The sequence below is a fragment of the Podarcis filfolensis genome, assembly GCF_964270895.1.
Source record: "Podarcis filfolensis genome assembly, chromosome: 7".
Taxonomy (NCBI): domain Eukaryota; kingdom Metazoa; phylum Chordata; class Lepidosauria; order Squamata; family Lacertidae; genus Podarcis; species Podarcis filfolensis.
The window spans coordinates 57,018,150-57,038,448 of NC_139603.1; the positions used below are offsets into that span (position 1 = coordinate 57,018,150).

General features: G+C 38.9%; 1 protein-coding gene across 3 annotated transcripts in view; it reads right to left on the reverse strand.

Moving 5' to 3' along the window:
- Positions 1-20,299, reverse strand: part of PDE7A (phosphodiesterase 7A) — a 53,223-nt gene that overhangs the window by 7,279 nt on the left and 25,645 nt on the right. The window contains exons 3-10 of one of the 3 annotated variants that reach the window (XM_083623371.1): positions 17,952-18,035; positions 8,450-8,601; positions 6,434-6,497; positions 4,918-5,013; positions 3,369-3,469; positions 2,905-3,036; positions 1,266-1,357; positions 732-876 (exon numbers count right to left, since the gene is read on the reverse strand). In XM_083623371.1, coding sequence (XP_083479497.1) covers positions 732-876; positions 1,266-1,357; positions 2,905-3,036; positions 3,369-3,469; positions 4,918-5,013; positions 6,434-6,497; positions 8,450-8,601; positions 17,952-18,035 — 866 coding nt within the window. Of the gene's footprint in view, positions 1-731; positions 877-1,265; positions 1,358-2,904; positions 3,037-3,368; positions 3,470-4,917; positions 5,014-6,433; positions 6,498-8,449; positions 8,602-11,248; positions 11,271-17,951; positions 18,036-20,299 lie in introns of those variants that run through there. The other 2 variants (XM_083623373.1, XM_083623372.1) reach the window with 2 other exon arrangements.

The window sequence follows — 20,299 nt, forward strand, 5'->3', positions numbered from 1 at the left end:
AAAATGGCTGCAAATGGGGATTTAATGTTTGCAGGCAACAAAATTGTGGTTCCTTTAATCAGAACAATGCATTTCTGTACTATAAATGGCAATGTTTTTCAGCTTTCTCTCACTCAAATTAGCATACCTCCAAAGCTTCAATGAATCTTAATCCGGCCTGATTATGGCATGCTTTAGACGCACAAGTCCCACTTGTGTTCAATGGTGCTTACTTCCATGTTAATGAGCACAGGGGACTGATTCCTAAGGAGTTATTTTAGGCCTGTAGCCACTGGGGCTGGAGGCTGTGGAAAGCAATTTAATTGTTTTACTTGTACAGGTAAAATAGTAAGAAAAGCAGGTAGCTAGCATTTTTCCTAAGTGCTCAGTTAAAAAAAGCTACTCTCACTTCCCAACATTCTGCAAAAACAGGAAGATCACTTAGATAATTAACAGGATTTTAAAGTGTTAAAGAATTATCTTTTTAAAAAATAATTTCAATTGTTTTAAGATTGTAGTGAACAGAGTAAGATAAACATTTGCTACTGAGTTGCAACCATTTTGCTGGCAAATGGAATATCCAAGTTTTCTGTACTAGAAAACTATTTTTGTTAGAAGTATGCCATCAGAGAACACAGAAGGCCATCTTCAAGCCTATGTGCATCAACCAAAAATTATTTCATACAGTAGACGGCAAAGCAGTTGTTACTGAACAGTTGTACTACTTTTCTATTTAGGGACCAAACAATTACCTGAAGAATGAGATGACGATGATTTTCCTCTGTTAAGCATAAATCTTCCTTGTCCAAATGACTGCGAAATAGGGATAGATATTCATTTTGCCGACTGATATCAGTGGCAAGTATCAGTGCTCCTATCTGGCTTTCCATCAGCTGCCTTAAATTGGAGATACACAGAAAGAAGAATGAAATAAGTGACCAACATTTAAACAGTCTTTGTTAACTTTACACAAAATTCAGGCCAACCCTGATTAAATTACTATAAAATACAGTTTTGTTAACAAACTAAGACCCAGTGCAACAGTTCAATAATTTAACAAAGTCTTCATATCACTCAAAATTATTGTGATAAACATGAAAAGTGTACACTGTACAAGTGTAGCAAGTTAGGCATCAAGATTTGTTTTGTTTTGATTGAGGTGGATATGAAGCTGCAGTAAATTATATTATTTGGAAATGTGTTTTTACTTCCATTTCACATCCATTTAAAATGTTCCGCAATATATTTTCCGTAGATGCATGTGATACTGCAAATCTGACACATACCTGTTTTCTAGTGACATATGTGCAAATAATCCAGATTCTCTCAACAATCCCACTGCAGATCTCCAGTGGTGATTTTCCAATACTGAGGTATTCTGAAAAGAAGTGGAAGAGGAAGAGGAAGAGAGAGAATTATGGTTATCAAATATTCATTGAATTCTGAATTGTATTTTCATGAATGAACAATCCTTTATGCCAATACTTCACTAGGGGATAGACAGGGGGAGTACAACTTCTCCTGGTTGTCTCTGTGGCTTTCAGTGTCATCCATGATCACATCCTTCAGAATTCTCTCTCTGACTTGGGACTAGGCAATATTGTGGCTCAAAATGGCTCCAGGCCTACTGTAGGGGAAAATTCCAGCATGTGGTGCAGGGGCCTATGGGTGGCATAATGTTTAATTTCATCTCCCATGCTTTTTCAACATCTGCATGAAATCACTGGGAGGTTACCCAGGACTTTGGGATACGGCATCATCAGTATGCAGAAGATGCTACCCAGCTCTCTCATTTACACCTTTGGATTCCAGAATGTGGCTGCTGGAAGAAGCTTTCCATTCAGACCATCATTACATAGCTCTTCTATGGAATTCACTGGTTACCAGTTTGCTCCCAGGCACTGGCTTTGATGTTAAAAACCTTAAATCACACAAGCTCTGCCCCAACCAACTTCGGCTTCAGATTGTTGTGCAATAGGCACCCCAAGCTGGACAATTTAGCTTGTACAGTGGTGCCTCGCAAGACGAAAAGAATCCGTTCCGCGAGTCTCTTCGTCTTGCGGTTTTATCGTCTTGCGAAGCAAGCTCATTAGCGGCTTAGCGGCTTAGCGCTATTAGCGGCTTAGCGGGCTTAGCGGATCAGCTGATAAGCGGCTTAGCGGATCAGCTGTTAAGCGGCTTAGCGATCAGCTGTTAAGCGGCTTAGCGGCTTAGCAGATCAGCTGTTAAGCGGCTTAGCGGATCAGCTGTTAAGCGGCTTAGCGGATCAGCTGATAAGCGGCTTAGCGGCTTGCGAAAAAGGGGGGGGGAAGGAAAAAACCCTCCAGGAACTCGCAAGACATTTTCGTCTTGCGAAGCAAGCCCATAGGAAATTCATTTTGTGAAGCACCTCCAAAACGGAAAACCCTTTCGTCTAGCGGGTTTTCCGTCTTGCGAGGCATTCGTCTTGCGGGGCACCACTGTACACCTTTTCTGGTTGGCCATGCCCAGCTGTCAATCATATGGCATCAGGTAACTGACACGTAAAGCACAATCCCAACTGTTCCTTGGCAGCAGAGCTTGCATTTGGTGCTATTTAATTATTATGCTAAACGCAACCCCGGCTGGATTGATTCCTCGTGGGAATTGCAGCTGCTAAGTGGGGAAGTTTTCTGCTGAAAGCAGCATGGCTTGCATTCAGCGCTGAACTGAAACAACACCAAATACAAGACACAATGTTTTCTGGCAGATTTAGGCCTTCCCACCAGTCAAAGATTGCTCCCAGAGGTGTGGCCACTTTTTGAGCCAATCCATTCCCCAAAGCTGCTATAAATAATTAAATCACTCCTTTAAAAATCTCTCCCACCAAGAATTTGTGACTACAGCAAGTGAGCATTTTTGCACTTGGTTATGTTTTTCTAAACAGAAATATTTTTCCTCACTTACCTTGTATAAAGTTGCTAAATAATGGTTTGTTTTAATAAGGAAAGGCTGATTAACACCTGGGTGATCCAAATCATGAGTGGCAGCTGCAATTAAGCCAAGAAGAGTATCCCATGGAGTCAGGGACTGGGAAAGCTGTAATATATAAAGCATGGCCACATGAATATTCACTACTGACACTTGAAGCAAACTTGGGTTGCATCTGTTCTTTTTAAAAATGCACTGAATTTCATCTTTCAATGCATCAAATTCTTCTTTCATTTATTTATACTTTTATCTAGAATATAGGATTCAGAGTTCTCTGTAGGAAGACCAATAATAAAGCAGTAAGGGAGGTGTACATTTTTATTACACAAAACTAATATTAACTTATTTGTTTTTTAAAAAGGCTGGTCCTATGCCACATGAAATCTGCTTTTGAAACTGTGTAACTTATTTGCTGAAAACTGTTAAGGAGATATTTTTACCTTAGGTTCTTTTAAAAAACAGTGCATGGCCTGAGTCACATCAGCAGCATGAACTGCATTGTGGTATGGGTTGTGACTGTGGTAATCTTCTTGAACCATTACTACAAATGAGAAGAAATTTTGCATTAATTTACCTTTCATATCATCGTGCACTTTTATGTTATAAGTTACTGTTGAAAAACCAAACAGCTTTGGTCACACATTCAGCCAGCAGCAGTCTGAGCCCATGATCCTCCTTCCACCATGCAGATTATCTTCAGTGCAAATCAGGCTGTCTGCACTAGAATATCTGTCCATAAAGTCCCAGTGCACATTATTTCCCCCACATCAAAAAATGGTGGAAGAGTAATCATGTAAACCAGGCGTTTGCACTTATCAGGTGCTCGCATAGAGGATCAAACTCACACTTTACATAGCATATAAATTGTAGAAGAAACTTACACCACTCAACCATATTACTATTGCAGCATTCCAGACACAACTAAAAGTATAAACCAAGGCATATACAGTTGTGCCTCCAACTCAACAGACCAGTATATTATTTAAGCAGAACCATCTTTGTGTGTGTGTGTGTGTGTGTGTGTGTGTGTGTGTGTGTGTTGACTACTAAACAACAGTATCCAATTATAAACAGACTACTAAACAATTATAAACAGTTCTGCCAGTACAAGAGAACTTCCCTGCTCTTCCCTTTTTCCACATGACCAGTAAATCTGCTCCAGAGGGTTGTGGGACCCCCACAGAACAGATTTAGAGAGTATGTAGGGAGGGGGAGAGAAAGTTCTATTGCACTTCTAAAAGCCCTTGCTTTAGAAGAATTGTTCAGCTGGATACAGTGGTACTTCGGGTTACATACGCTTCAGGTTACATACGCTTCAGGTTACAGACTCCGCTAATGCAGAAATATTACCTGGGGTTACGAACTTTGCTTCAGGATGAGAACAGAAATCATGCTCTGGCGGTGAGGCGGCAGTGGGTGACCCCATTAGCTAAAGTGGTGCTTCAGGTTAAGAACAGTTTCAGGTTAAGAACGGACCTCCGGAACGAATTAAGTACTTAACCCAAGGTACCACTGTACTACCCAAAGTGTTTATACGTGTCAAAGCATTTTAGATGTGGGTTCCTCTCATTTTTCAGTAATATTTTAATGCAGGCTTCCATACAGTTAGCACATCTGTTGTGGTTTGCAGTGCTTTGTGAAGCATGGTTGGATGTGGTGGGGTACATGGCAACTGCTGGCTAGCACCTGTGCCATGCAACATTCTTTCCTCCCACCCACCAGTAAATGGTATACAGCAGGTTTTTAAATAAGTCTTTAGAAGATGAGTGTCCACTTTTAACAGAAACACTTTAAAACCTGCAAAATAAATTGGGAACTAGCATGACAGTAACAGCAATACCCATCATTTCATCAGTCTATCACCCTTTTCTCTCTTCTCCCCAGTTCCTTAGGGCTCTTCATGCTGGACAGCATAATTTAAAGTAGCAAATGGGCTGTTGTACCCTATTTTTGCAAAACTGACTTAAGTGAACCTCTGAAAATTTTTACCTAAAAATCGGCGGAGCTTCATTGTATCTAGTTGGAAGTGCTCTACAAGTCCATGAAGATTAAACAGGTGGAAGGTTAAGGTAACTAAACTGTTTCCTAAAAAAAACCAAAAAACACAAAATCATCTTTAATGGGAAGCATCAAAAATGTAGACAGGCTAAATGTTTTAAGGCACTCTATTGCATGGGCCTGAAGCAAGTCATTCATATAGCACATGCTTCCAGACAAGAAATCTTACTTACTAGTTTTTGCAAGTAACTGACAGCTAATATTCTATTATCTCTATTATCCACATTACTAGCAAACCTCTGTGGTATACTACCATCACAGGCTAAGTTACCATAATTATTCCTCCTGATCCACAGAACAACCATGGTTTCATTCAACATAATGATTAAGAATTTCAAGCACATTTTGTTTCTATTTTTTACTCATGCAGAATAGTAATTAAAGCTTTAAGATTTAGTGTTTTTACTTCAGTGTAAAACATCTAATCCATCAGCAATGAATTGGGACTGAGAAAAATCTCTCTCGGTAATGCAAAGTGAACCCATCAGTTTAATAGCATTTGTCAGTTCTTCAGAATTTTATAAAAACACAGATCTCATATAAACGAAATTTCTGTATTGGATAATCTACTCAAATGAATATGAAAATTGTGAAATGTAACACAGTTTTAGTTTAAAGGAGGGAGAGGCTCCTTTAAAGAAAGATTTTGCCAAGGGCTTTAATACAGCACCCCCATCCCAATGCCATCTGTGCCTCTGGATGCTCAAATAAGGGGGGGCACCAATCTTAAAGCTTCTACAAGTCTGTAAAAATAAATAAATGGGGGGGTTTTAAAGGGGGTACACATACTCATAAAGGTTGAGAACCACTTTAAAAATTCAGACTTCATGGAATGTACCGTCTCCTTTAAAAAATGTAACTTTATCTCATTTCACAGAAACAGAGTAAGTGTCTAGCAAATGCTTCTCAGGACAAGTGGTCAAATTTAACAATCAACTACATTCTGTAAAGCTAATCAATGAGAATTCAGTGGGTTTTAATATACATGGTAATATTTTTTACATTAAGAGGAAGAAAATTTAAAATATGGTAACGATACCCTACAAAAATATTGTCCATTTCAAATATATAGTGTAAAACAGATATTTAAAACTGAATATACTGGCTGTTTCAAGTTGCTTAAGTCACAGGATTTCTTTCTCAGAGAGAAGTTATTCCCAACACTACAAATTTAAGTCCACACAGGATACGTCGTAATCAAGATATAAAGGGCTGAATGTAAGGAATTAGCATATTTTTGTTGAAAATAACAAGGTCATATGGGCTATCCATACCTGAATAATACAGTATCAGTAGTGAGCCTGGGGCGTGCACTTAATGTTTGGATGAAACAGCCACTCATTCACAACTTTAAAAAGGAACTTTCTTCAATGCAAAGTAGGAGTAAGGGACTGGCTTAGTGGACAACTGACTTAAAGAGTAATATTTAAAAAAACACTAATCTTACCGTTCGTTAACCTGTCAAAAAGGAAAATGTCAAAATTCCAGTTTCCAACTTTTTCTAGCATACACTGAAAGTAAAACAAAAATAAAGTTTCACAAGTAAGTTAATAGCACTTATCTGAATACATTGCATATCTGATTCACCTTCCTTTCCCCCCACAAATCAAGACAGGATACTGAAAATGAACTAGCAAAGATGTAAAAGGTGATCAGTAGCATATTTGTAACCACACTACTTATTTCTGTTTCACAAACCCCAGAAACTGTCATTCTGCAACTGATCTTGCCTAATGGGTCATAAGTTGCAGCTAGCTGGCTTCTTACAGCCACAATGTTCTCTCATCTGGAAGTTATAATACTATCTTATATGGAAAAAGCATTGATAAACACTCTTTCCTTAAGATACACTGATCACCCAAACATAGCCACATCTCAGTTTAATAAACAGGGATGTGTAAAAGCTTCATGCACTCTCATGTAGCCCTTTTGCCTCCACTTCACTTCTCCCTTCATTGGGGGACAGGACAAGCTAGAATATGAGCCCATGGTTTAAAGTTGGCTTCCAGATAGCTCTCAACAGGAAGTATGGTTAACTGTGGCTTCCTGGCTTGTTCAGTTCACACAAAGGGAGAAGCAAAGGGGGCTGTATGTGAGTACATGAAGCTCATGCACATATTGGCTTACTAAAAAGATTTCATCACGGGCTCTGAAAATGTTCAGTTTACACACTACTCCTTCAATCTTCTCATCCACATGAACAAATATGCTATCACAGAGAATAGTTATATTGTGCCAGATGTGGCAAATCCACTGTACAGAGTAACAATACCCTAAGACTGATTTAAGCAGCCCCCTGTGGAAACAAGGGCCAAACTTGTGCACAAGTCATTATATATATTTGTAAGGTAGAGGTAAAAAGGTAAAGGACCCCTGGATGGTTAAGTCCAGTCAAAGGCGACTTTGGGGTGTGGCGCTCATCTCACTTTCAGGCCGAGGGAGCCGGCGTTTGTCCACAGACAGATTTCCAGTTCATGTGGCCAGCATGACTAAACCGCTTCTGGTGCAACGGAACACCTTGACGGAAACCAGAGCGCACGGAAAAGCCATTTACCTTCCCGCCGCAGTGGTACCTATTTATCTACTTGCACTGGCTGGGACAGAGCATTACCTCGTTGTGCGGATTCGAACTGCCAACCTTCTGATTGGCAAGCCCAAGAGGCTCAGTGGTTTAGACCACAGCACCACCCGCATTCCAATATACATATACATATACCCGCATATAAATATTTATGCACAGAATGAGCAGAGCATCATATTGTGCCTGTCGCTCCTGGAGCACATTCACAAACTATACCAGGGCAGGAAGAAAAAGTGGAACAAGTGGCTTTGGACCATAATTTAAGACTTTTTCTAGAGCATTGGCAGACATGACTTCTCCCTTACAAGCAATACTAAAGAGGAAAACTTCAGTTTACTGTATGTATGATTATCTAGAAATATTTGTTCTTACTCAAGAGGTGTCCAGTTTCTAAAACTGCTAATGAAGTGAAAAGGGAGGGGAGATATCTGAGGGAAATAATGTTAGTTCTAGAGAACAAAAAGAGGCAGACTGAATAAGGTATTGCCAATTATAACACAACTAAATGCAAACATATAATGAAGTTTCAGCATTTGACTTAGTTATCCAATTAGGTTTTATACTTCATTGCCTTTTAAGACATTTTGGCCAAGTCTAGTACAGTATCAACTATAATTTCTAAAACAATACACACTCAGCTTGCCATCACAGTGAATGAATTTTCTGAGCAGATTATTCAAACTATTTCCTGTTACCAGCTGTAGTAATCTTATTATTGATTATTCTCATACCCTCATTTTTATTTTTGCTTTATTTACTTCTATGGAGGATAAATATAAGTCCAAAAGTATTTAGTACATGCAATATATGGTCACTTACAGATCTTAACACACATCAATATTTTTTTCATGGCAAAGTTATATGGTAGTTTCAAAAACAGACCTTAGCTTGTCCATTATAATCATCATCTAAAATGTTTGAAGAATTTGGAAGAGTGATACCACGGAAGAAACGGGAAGATCTCAAGTACCGCTGGAAACTCAGTAACCTTCGTATATTTCTTGCAGACACAGAAACATCAATTTCAGAATTTGCTGAGGGGGGAAATAAAGAGTCTTAAATGCATGATGAATCTATAAAACATTTAAAAATAGATCTATAAGAACAGCATTCAGTTCAAGCATTGTGTTCTGCACCGTGATCACACAGGTTAACCTAACCCTAACCTCAGCATATTTATAAATAGAACCATGGCAACCTAAAACAGTACTGCACATTTAGGGTTACAGCTATCAAAGTCAACCACTAACAGAAGGGAGGAGACATTTTTTATTTTATTTTTTGCCATTTCCCTTTCACTATAGCACCCCCACCCCACCAGTACTTCTCCCTGCTATTCTGGAGGATTCACAGCACAGTTCCAGAAAGTGCAAGCACCTGCAAAAAGGTGTAGGAAGGGAATGGTGAAAAGCATGGTCCCCCTTCTGTTACAAGATGCTGGGAACATGTTTTCCATAAAAGGAGCTTCATTCAGGGGATCTTAGGGTCCAACTCTTGAATTCCAAACACACCAAAGCTATTGGAAAACTTGTTAGGCTTGTAATGGCTATCCTTGTACTACAATTATCATATAATTGCAACTAAACTGTTAACGTGGATTTACAAAACCCAATCCCATGTTAAAATCAGTTTCAAGATTAAGTTAGCAAATCACTACTGTGGTATATTTGATGTATTATAGTTTGATGTATTACAGTGAATAAATTATTGAGATCTGCATCAGACATAACACTACCAAAAAGTAAAATACACTGGGAAGGTTTAGTTCTGAAATGAATCTTAGGATTATGCACAGGTTAAATTTGAAACAGAGTTAAGCATCACTAAACATTAACAGTAAACTGAGATGGAGAGTGATGGGAGTGAGGAACTAACACATAAAGAGGTGGGTAGGAAAGGGAGTTAACAATCCCATACCTGCTCCCAGTCTCTAGGTGCTGTTTCATTTGCACCAAGCAGAAAGCACTTATTTCCAAAGTGTACTTTTCATTTTACTATTTGTTCCTGCTATGGTCCCTTACAAGCACTACAACCACTCCCCAACACAGACCATTCCTAATATTCATGGAGTTATGAGACAATTTGGTCAGGAAAACAACTGTTCTGCTTCATCTTTTACTAGTACACTCTGTCCCCCTGGGGCTCTGTCATGAGAGTCACTGCAAGTCACCTCCTTCCTGGGCCTCTCAAGAGTGTATGAGAAACTCCAGCCCATCCTACAGGAGATCACATTGTGGATTACCCAAACACCAGAATCTTCTCTTCTAGGATCTGGATTCCCACAGAACAAGGGTGCCCCACATTACCTGAATAGCATGGGAAGAGGCCACCCTCCAAAAAGCTAGCATGAAAAGGGAACTAAAGTATTTCTTGCTTTCTCTGAACTAAAATCTTATACTGTAGTTACAGGTAGGTAGCCGGGTTGGTCTGCTGTAGTCGAAACAAAATAAAAAAATTCCTTCCAGTAGGACCTTAGAGACCAACTAAGTTTGTTAATGGTATGAGCTTTTGTGTGCATGCACACTTCTTCAGATACCTTTTGTGCGTGCACATGAAAGCTCATACCAGTAACAAACTTAGTTGGTCTCTAAGGTGCTACTGGAAGGATTTTTTTTATTTTGTTTCAAATACGGCAGACCAACACGGCTACCTACCTGTAACTACAGTATAAGGAATTATCTTATACTGTACAATTCTCCAATATGAAACAAATACAGACTTCAGAATAAAAACAGAATTTCTTAAATTCACTAACTCAAGGGTGTACAGAAGGCAGAATGCGGATATCTCAGGATGATTTGCAGTAGATCATCTTTTTTTGTTTACTCCCAATTGTTTAACAATTTCAACAAAACAACTTTCCCATCTAAATTATGATGCTGAAATAAAGCTAAAAGAAAGCTTTTTGTGTGGAAGGACCATGAGCTCAGTTCAGTTTTGTAGTGGAATTAATTCCTAGGTTTGAATGGACTCAGAGGCACAATGTTATTTAATTCAACTATATATCTTTTGTACTTGGCTTGGGGTTTTAGTAAAAAAGAAACCAAAGAAGAGCCAACACAGCTGAAGTTTCTCCACCTCTGCAATGGTTTGCACTACAGGTTTACTTACTAGAAGGATCGCCTGGCAGCTTCATCTTTAGGGGCAGACAAAAATGTTTCTCTATATCCAGGCATTTAGTTCATTAACATTCTATGGCCTTTGTGGGAAGGGTTTGTTTACATTTTTGTTTTTGCTTTTATTATGTATTTTGTGTTCTCATTTTGTGGTTTTATGTTGTAAACTGCCCTGTGGGTTTTATTGTGTTTTCAGTTTGTGAACTATTAATAATGGATCTAGTTTGTTAAATTCAAGGTTCTTTCGTCTGCTTCCTTCAGTGGAATAAAAACGTTAATTATGTGGTGAACATCAAATCCTCTAAGTCTAAGACAGCTACACTTCATAGTGTGAAAAGCAAATTCTGAAATCCATTTTGTTTTTATCCTTCCCAAAATAAAAGAAGAATTTACAGTATAACCCTACCCACCCTTCCAAGTTTACACATGAAACATTAATTTTAGCTAATCAAAAATAGTAGACAGCAGTTTGGAAACCTTACACATGCTCCTAGCAACATACTAAAAAGTGAATTTCAGCACTCTTCATTGCTAATAAGACACATTGTTCTCACAAGAACACAACCTTTCATCTTCCCCAGGCTCTCTTTTTACAAGGCAATGTCTTGACATTTCCACAGGATTTTAAATCTTTCACCTCTACTTAAAGATCCCATGATCCTGATCAGAGATAAAAACCAGTCAGTCTGTTTTTTTATCGGAACCTAAGGTTTGAAAAGTTCTCTTCCATTCATTCTAGAACAAGTTTTTAAAAGACCTACACGAATGAAATAATGAGTCTGTGTCTGTCTATAATAACACCAAAGCAGCACTGATTATTTGGGGATGTATCCAAGTGAAAAAGTATAACACAAGAAGCATGCAAACTGGAGAAAACAGGGAAAGAACACATTATTGTTTTAAAAATAAACACCATCAGCCCAAATGAAATAAGTCACTCAAATAGGAGGAAGAAGAGGAAAGTGGAGAAATATGGGAAAGCATATAAAAAGGTAAATACAGTAAGCCCACAACTTATGCAGGGTATATGTTCTGTAGATCACATCTAAAGTCAAAGTTGTACATAATCAAAACACATTGGGTTTAATGGAGGGTGGGACTGCCAAAGTCTTTTTTCCTGGACAACTACCCTCTTCCCAACCCCCTTTTTAATTTTTTTCATTGCCAAGCAAGCTGAATGTGTACAAGTTAAATGTGCATAAGTTGTGAGCATACTGTATATCTCAAGATAACCATTTTTGAATATTAATATACAATAGGTTGAGCTTTAAAATTATAAATTCCACACACTCAATATCTCTATGCTCCAACTCAACTAATGTTTCAATGATCAAAAGCACCCTTTACAAACTTAGTCTGTTTACACACTATTATACACCAACATGCTGCTGCTGTTGTTTACACCAATTCATAAGTTGTAAAATTGAGCTCAGGGTCTGAATTCAAAACCTGATTGGGAGAAAAATGAAGCTTTGTGCTCCTTCCATTCACATTCATGAGGAATTTTTTAAAAATAGTTTCAACTTTTTCTGTTTTGATAGAAATGAATGAAATTTGCAGACCTATTATCCATCTCGAGCAGATAAAATCAGCTGAATTTCTAAGAGGTTCATGGATTTTCTCTACTGGGCACCTTTAAAATGTGATACTGCCCCCTCCCCCCCCAAAAGGAATAGTATTTTTATTTAGAGGGATAACTGAAAGCATCATTGCCAGTTCTGAGGGAATGAATTCACTGCACTGGATAGCTGTAGTAGTTTTCCTGCAACGAAACCTTAACAATTTGAGGTTGGGTAAAACAGATTTACTTAATTTTCCCCCATTGCTTTGTGAGGAACTGCATTAAAATATAACATACATGGAAAGAGGTACCCCAGTGTAAGAACCTAGCCTAATTATCAACAAATAGGTCTAGGGGGTTTTGTACTAGTTGCCTTTAAAGTTGATTTCTAGGAGGGGAGATCTGCTTTCTCCCCTATGTCATACATTATAGAGGTGCCCAAGGAAAGTAATTGCAAAATTTCAAAAAGAAGAGAGCAGAGGCTAGAAAGTTCTGATTAATGAAAAATGCAGCTTCAGGCTTGTGTTCTGCTCAACTGGCACCCAAAGTTATAGGGTGGTATCAAACTAAGTAGATCTGCTAGTGCAAGGAATTTGGCCTGCACAAAGGAACTTCCCTTCCTCTCCTCTCCTCTCCCTGCATGCCCCCTTAAATGCATGCATTTGCCCCAATCCTTCTGAGCCGATTTTTGGAGGACCAGGGGAGAGGGTAGAAGATGAAAGGGAAGGGAAGTTATGTCACACATGGAAATCCTCGCACTAGACGTATCAGTTGGATTCTGCCCATAGAAAGTGCAATGTTAATTTGACAGGAGTGAATGTGTGGACACAGAGAAATGGATGCTGATTGTGTTCCAAGCAAGCACCCCCAGAACAACAATTATAGGACAGGAGATAGAAGAACAAAGTGATAAATTACTTTAACATTCCTTCCCCAAAGCATTGTGATTGAAGCACCCTGGTAAAATCATTTTATTTGATCAGAATCAAGACCCATCAGCCACAAAGGACTTCTTCCTCCCTCCCACCCAAGTACGCACGCCTTTCCTTTAATGGCAAGGTTCAGGAGAAAGGTTTCCATCTTTGCAGACACACTGTCTGCAGCAACCACATCTCTGAAGCACTTTGGAACGCCCTGCTTTGGTCTAGGACACTTCAGAGATATCCTGCTTGATTTAGACAAGCCCCAAGCAGCCCCATTATTCATTTGTCCAAATGTTTTGCACACCCCTAGCACAAATACCATAATCTGGGATTGGCATTTAAAAGAAGGAGCATACATCAATGATAAAGCACATGCTTGGCACATAGAAAGTCAGAGTTTTAATTCTCAACACCTCCATGTGGGCCTCTCTGAAATCCTGGAGAGCTGCTTCCAAATACAACAATACTGACCTAAACGGGCCAACAGTATGATTCAACATAAGGCAGCCTCCTAAGATTTACCGTAGCTAACAAAACCTGCACCCTAATAATGATGCACTGGAGTAGAGATAAACAACAGCAACTGCTAAGCACTCTTCCTTTACATGCTTTGGCTGCTCACTTCAATTCACCTGTCTTGCTTTGTGTAGGGGAGTGAGCAGTGTGGGAATGTAAGAGGAGAACCCTGAGAAACCCTCTATTGCTGTTTACATTGAGGAAGAAATTAGAAAGCCCTCTGCTTGTGTCTCAATTTTTAGAGATAAATTCTCCATCTGTTCAGTTCAAAATTACCGTATTTTTCACTCGATAACAAGCACCTGACCATAACACGCACATAGTTTTTAGAGGAGGAAAACAAGAAAAAAAAATTCTGAATGAAACAGTGGATGTATCATTTTTGTGCTTCATGCTGTGGCCACAGACATGTAATTTGACGGTGAGTTTGGGGTAGCCCAATGCAAAAATCCTGAGAATCCATGTGGATCTGTGCTTTGTAACCACGTTTTTGCACCATTGTGGCCCCAGGGAACAGTGGGTGCGTGATTTTTTTGGTGCAGGCTGTAGCCATGGACATGCTATGTGATCTGATGGTGAATTTGGGGTGACCCAATGCAAAGATCCTGAGGATCCATGTGGATCCGTGCTTTGTAACCACGTTTTAAGTGGGGAGGGAAGGAAAAACACAGAAGGGACAAGGAGCACGAGAGGGGTGTGCAGAGAAGCAGCTGGCTAACAATGCAGGAGAGGGGTTTGACGGGAGGGAGGAAAGGAAGGCAAAAGTTTTCCCCCACCCACCCAAGCCAGCACTCTCTCTCTATCCCACCTGCATGTTTCTCCTGCATGCGGAGAAGCAGCTGGCTAACAATGCAGGAGAGGGGTTTAACGGGAGGGAGGAAAGGAAGGCAAAAGTTTCCCCCCACCCACCCAAGCCAGCCCCCCCTCTCTCTCTTTCTCTCTCTCTCCCACCTGCATTTTCCGGCTGCCTGCGATGCTGGACGCAGCAGCAGCAGCAGCAGCAGCAGCAGCAGCAGCAGCGGAGCACGGAGAGGAGGAGGAGGTGGCTGTCGGCTGCGCTCCTAGCTGACGGAACCTGAGCCGGGGGGGCTGGAGTTTGAGCAAACACAGCAACCGAAAACAGTGGGCAGTAAGACCCTAAGGCAGAATGCAGGAAAGCAGCAACCTCCTCTCTTTAGCCTTCCCTCCTCCGCGATCTGATTTTTGCCTGATTTTTGCCCCTGTACTCGGGCCAGTCGGCTCCAGGGACCACACATTCGCTCAATAACACGCACAGACATTTCCCCTTACTTTTTAGGAGAAAAAATGTGAGTGTTATAGAGAGAAAAATACGGTAAGAATTAGCAGACGACCAGGGAACAAGAATATTACCTCTATGGAACAGAACACGTTTTTAATTGAATATGCAGTTCATTATAAGATTCAAACTTTGCTCATCACTTGTTACAGAAGGAAACTGGTATTTCATATGTTAATTCTGTTTGGAAAAGGCAAGCCTTTTTAAAAAAAAGAAGAAAGATAGATGAGGGCATGGGACTTTTAAAAAGTACCTTATTGGAATTTAAGAGACTTCTGTGACTATAAACACAAGTTGAATGCTACAAACTTTAATTTCTGGAAAACAGTGTCTGGTCCTGTCTCCACAACTGTGACAAAAGTCCAGCATGAGGTTCTTAAAGAAACAGGAAACCGGAGCAAGAAGATTCAGCTGTCCAATCTCTTCTTGAAGATCTTCAGCAAGGCAAAACCCACCATGCCTCTAGTTAATTGGTTCCATTGTCAATAAGTTTATCCTACTATTCAACCAAAATCTTAACTCCTGTAAATTAAGCCCATTACATCTACTCCTGCCCACTGAAGCAGCACCAAGTATTTGCCCTTTACTATGCAACAGCCCTTCAGACAAGTGTTATCATGTCAACTGACAAACTTTTTCAATATTGCTCTTCCACTTTATTTATTTCAAATACTGATAGCCCACCATGCACCACGTGATCTCCAGAAAGGGGTAGAGAACAACAAACACGTATAAAATCAATGTTAATTTACAATAAATAAAATTAACTAAACCATCAAACAACGTACATCAGCTGAAAGTTACAGCTACACATTAAAGGCATCTTTATCAAAGGCTGAGGTGAACAACCATGTTTTAAACTGGCACCACCAGGAAGAAGGCCCTCTCCTACATCACTGCATAATATATAATACCTGGTGGTCGGGATGCTAAGAAGGGCCTTCATGGCAGACCTTAACATCCAGGACAGGACTATACAGGGAGAGGCACTCTTCCAAGTAGTTAGACCCCAAGTTATTCACAGTTTGGCATCCCAGCTTCTCACATACCCTCCATCAGATAATTGGAATGCAAAGACAGTAATGACCTGACTGTTTCAAGCTTTTCTGGACTCCAACTCAAAAGTTTAAATTTTCTCCTTGCACATTGCTGAGTTTCATTTGCAATTTATACTTTTGTATTACTTTTTATTTAGCTTTTATAAAATGTTACTAATTGTTATATCAACAGAAACAACTTAGATGTTATTATTATATTAAGTAGCACAAGCATTTTATAAATAAAGCTTTGCACACAGAATGTGTGGGAGATCAGGTGGATGTTTTTGCAAATTTATATAAGCCTTTAAGAGTATCCCTTGGAAGAAAAACATCTCAGGCATAATGCTGCTTCTTTATACAATGTCCAGCTGAAGCCAAGCCAAGTCTTCTCAGAAACATCAACATTAGGAAGCAGCATTCAGACCAAACTAAACATTTTAAAATATTTGTGGAATATGGATGCATCTTCATTTTGAAGATAAGAAAATTAATCAAATAATTTTTCAAATAAGAAATATATATGTGCAAAGTTAGTGTTTGGTGTAGTATTGCCCAAGAGGGAAACTATGGGGATAACTGCATCTGAAAAAATTGCTTTGAATGTCTTACCAAGGCCTATCAAGTACCATTCCATTGTTGTGCTACTACTTATGGATAGTGAATGATTTCTCTTTCTGAAGAAACTTGTCAATGTTATTCTCAAACCTTCATGCCAAAGGACAAATATCTCCACTTCCATCTAAAGATAATGGTTGCTTAAACAGACAAAGATAATTCATTCTTTGTCATATCTTTCAGTTCTTAACTTTAGGGAGAGGGGGGAGAGAAGAATATCACAAAGAGGAGGTTATTTTGCAATTTAAACTACTTTCTCTTCTTTTATTCAATACATTGGCATACAGGTTAATTATGTGCATTTCTAAGTGGTGTACATAAAACAATCAACACAAAATGGGAAAATAAAATAAAAATTTAACACCTGACATTGTAGATGAAGACTCCATGCACTGCAGTTAGGTTCAGCTCTGTTTTTTGAGTATTTATTGAAACAGGCTTCATGTTGCAGAAAAAATAGATAAGCTAAACTTCAGGAAACCTGAATTACTGGGAGCAAGATTCTGCTAGAAACCAAAAGCTGTATTGCTGAGAAGTTTTACCATTGGAATTTTCAATTAAACAAGAAAGCTCTACCAAATGAATTACAACAGCATAGGCAATGGAGTGAATACAGACTTGCCCCTCCACAGAGGGCTCACTCTATTCACAAAAGCAAGTCTGATCCAAGAGAGGTGAAGGGGAGACAATTAACAATTTCACCTTTCCCCATGTCATCTCCCATGTTGTTTTGAAGGATTCCCCCTTACCACAGCAGATTTTCAGAGGAAATTTTCAGGGGAGGCAGCAGGGGGAATTAGAAAAAGTCAATATCTTCCAACAGTGTCCAGTTAGCTGAGTAATTGCATCTCTGGAATCCAACCTACTTTTAATATTCAGCATGCATAGCTACATAAGAATTTTCTTCTATCAGTTATACAGAAAGAAGTTATTGGTGCACAGGTATTGTTGGTGTATTGGTTACATACTTGGGAATAAGAATATGAAACAGACCAGCTTCATATCAAGCTGACTGCATAGCACCGTGGAGAATATGGACCTTTTATTCATTAATTTAAAAGAAACAGTTTATTTTCACCTCTGTAGCACATGGAGATATATATATATATATATATATATATATATATATATATATATATATATATATATTACTGTGTAAATTCTTAATTTCTCCAAACAGATACTGTATTATTTGCAGGGAAATGAAAAAAATTATGTAAATTTCCATTTTAAATCAGCCATCAATTATTTGAAGCCCCACAGCCAAACACAAATGGAACCCTTTATTACTGTTCTGCTATTATTTAAATACTTACAGTGAAAAATACGGAAATCAATGTATGGATGAGAACCTCTTCTCTCTGTTTCAAATCCTGCCCGACTTCTTACTCGTACATCTCCTAGAAATAGGGTCAAAAGTGAAATACACCGTGTCGAAGAGCTACAGAGAAAATTGCAACCAAGCACAGTTGCAAGGTGTAGATGTTTCTGTATGTAGTGTAACAGTCATACAGTGAACCTACTAAATGCCCTGATCAATGCCTTTTATTTTAAAGATGATAGTTCAAAACAAAGTCTTTAAAATCTTTCAAACATGCAATTGCATGCTCTCCATAAAATTTTCCGACCTCATCAAATCTAGCCATAAGTACATAGATGAAGTTGCATCTGCTATGCTTTATCACCATAATGAGGTGAAAATAACTAAACGAGAACATAGAATTTTATTTTGCTTCTTGCTACAACTGAACAGCTCACGGTATTATCCAGTTTGGAAATAGCAGCAAACCATGTTATGTGAACTAGCCTTTGACCAACACACTCACTCCTACCCCAACTTCCTCATTTGTTTTAAATTTTAATTTGGCTTGCACAAATCATAGTTTGATCAGCCATAATGGCAAATTATTATTTGCTTTGACAAGGGAAGTTGGGGAGGGTCTATGTGAGCTTAGCGCTGTCAACATAAAAAAACCCTCAAATTACAATCTTTGAGTCAAATGTGCCCCAATAAAACTATATTAAGCATGACACCATTTGCAAGCTAAAGTATGCCTTCATTGAGAACTTTATTTTCAGTATAAAAAAAAACCTGCTGATAAATTATCAGGGTCAACAATACCCCACAACTCAAAGTACATAAAGCTACAAGAACAGTTTGTAGGATCTAACTGACCCCACAGTTTTTAAAACATAAAACATACTGCGCTTTTAACATACATATTATAACAGTTACACAAGTATAACTGTGCAATAATCATGAGTTGTGAATTACCTGCAACAACAAATCTTACAGACCTTGCAACCATAGCACACATTACTCAAGCAGCACATTTCACAACTGCGTGAGTAGAACAGACAAAATGGTTACATGAAGCACATTGTTGCTGCAATTTTCTGTTGCTGCATTAACAACAGAAGCAATAGCTTCCTCTTTTATGCTGTCCTGGTGGAAGGCCCTACCAATTCTGAAGCTTCCTCCCTTGACATCTCAGACAATATGACTATGTTTCTGTATTCATCTCAGAGTACAGTATAACCAACTCCAAACTCACTCCATTGTGGCTGTTAGCTTCTAAACAGTACTGGCATTTAAACAGGTAATGTCTACTACATTTGAAAAAATACATTAGTGGCCCCCATTTCATTAAGTGTTTTAATGTGGTATAGAGACTCATCACTTCACAAGTATCCATACCACTTTTACTTTCATTATAATGAAAGAAATGATCTCAAGCATTTTTGTTATAATGATGATCTCAGGCTTGAACTTGTGGCCTAAGATTGCTGCAACATTCTGCATTAAAGCAAGGGTGAATAATCTAATCTGCACAGAGGGTCAAATTCAGAACTGGCCAACACTCTACAGGCTATTTTGACTGGTGGGCAGGATTGCTCAGCTGTCAGTTACCTGACATTATATATCATCTGATTCAAAATTCAACTAGTCAGAGCAGAAAAAAGCTTATCTTTAATCTTAGTGCTAAGATTTAGTGTAAGAGAAATGCTGCTTACGCTTTGACCCTGGCAGACCTATTTAGGCCTATGAGCCAAAACTTCACTACAGCATTTTTTTAAAAAAGGGAGAATCATCTTCTTTCTCTCTTAAGAACCAAAAATGCTAGTTGGTATTGATATTCCAGAATTTGTCAGTAAAGAATCTTGAGGGAATTTCTTGTCAGTCTCCCTCCTTGCAACGGGCCACAGTTTTCCTTACTTTGTCCACTGGCTAGTGGCACATTAATGACAAAGTCAGCAGTTGTTACATTCCATTCTCCGCAAATGTGTTCATTTCTTAGCCACTGCCTGGTGTATGTTTTTAGCTGCTAGAGCTGGCTGGTTATAAAAATACCTGAAGAAACCTTCAACAACGTATTTTGGAAATTCATTCCTATAGGAGTAAAGGGATCACCTAAAGTCCATTGATTATGATTATGAAAATATTGTTTTCAAATAACCCATTTTCTCTTTTCTTACAAAATATGAAAAGAGCAAATTCTGGGCTAAGCATCTGTAGTTATGTTTGTCTGCATCCACTACAGAAATCTGCTTGCACAGCAGGTCTTCTGGTTTCTCTTATCCCCATATTCCAGCACCCTACAAGCCCTCAAAATCTGCTCCAACGGGTTTCCTACATCACTGCGGTAGATGAGAGGGACTATAG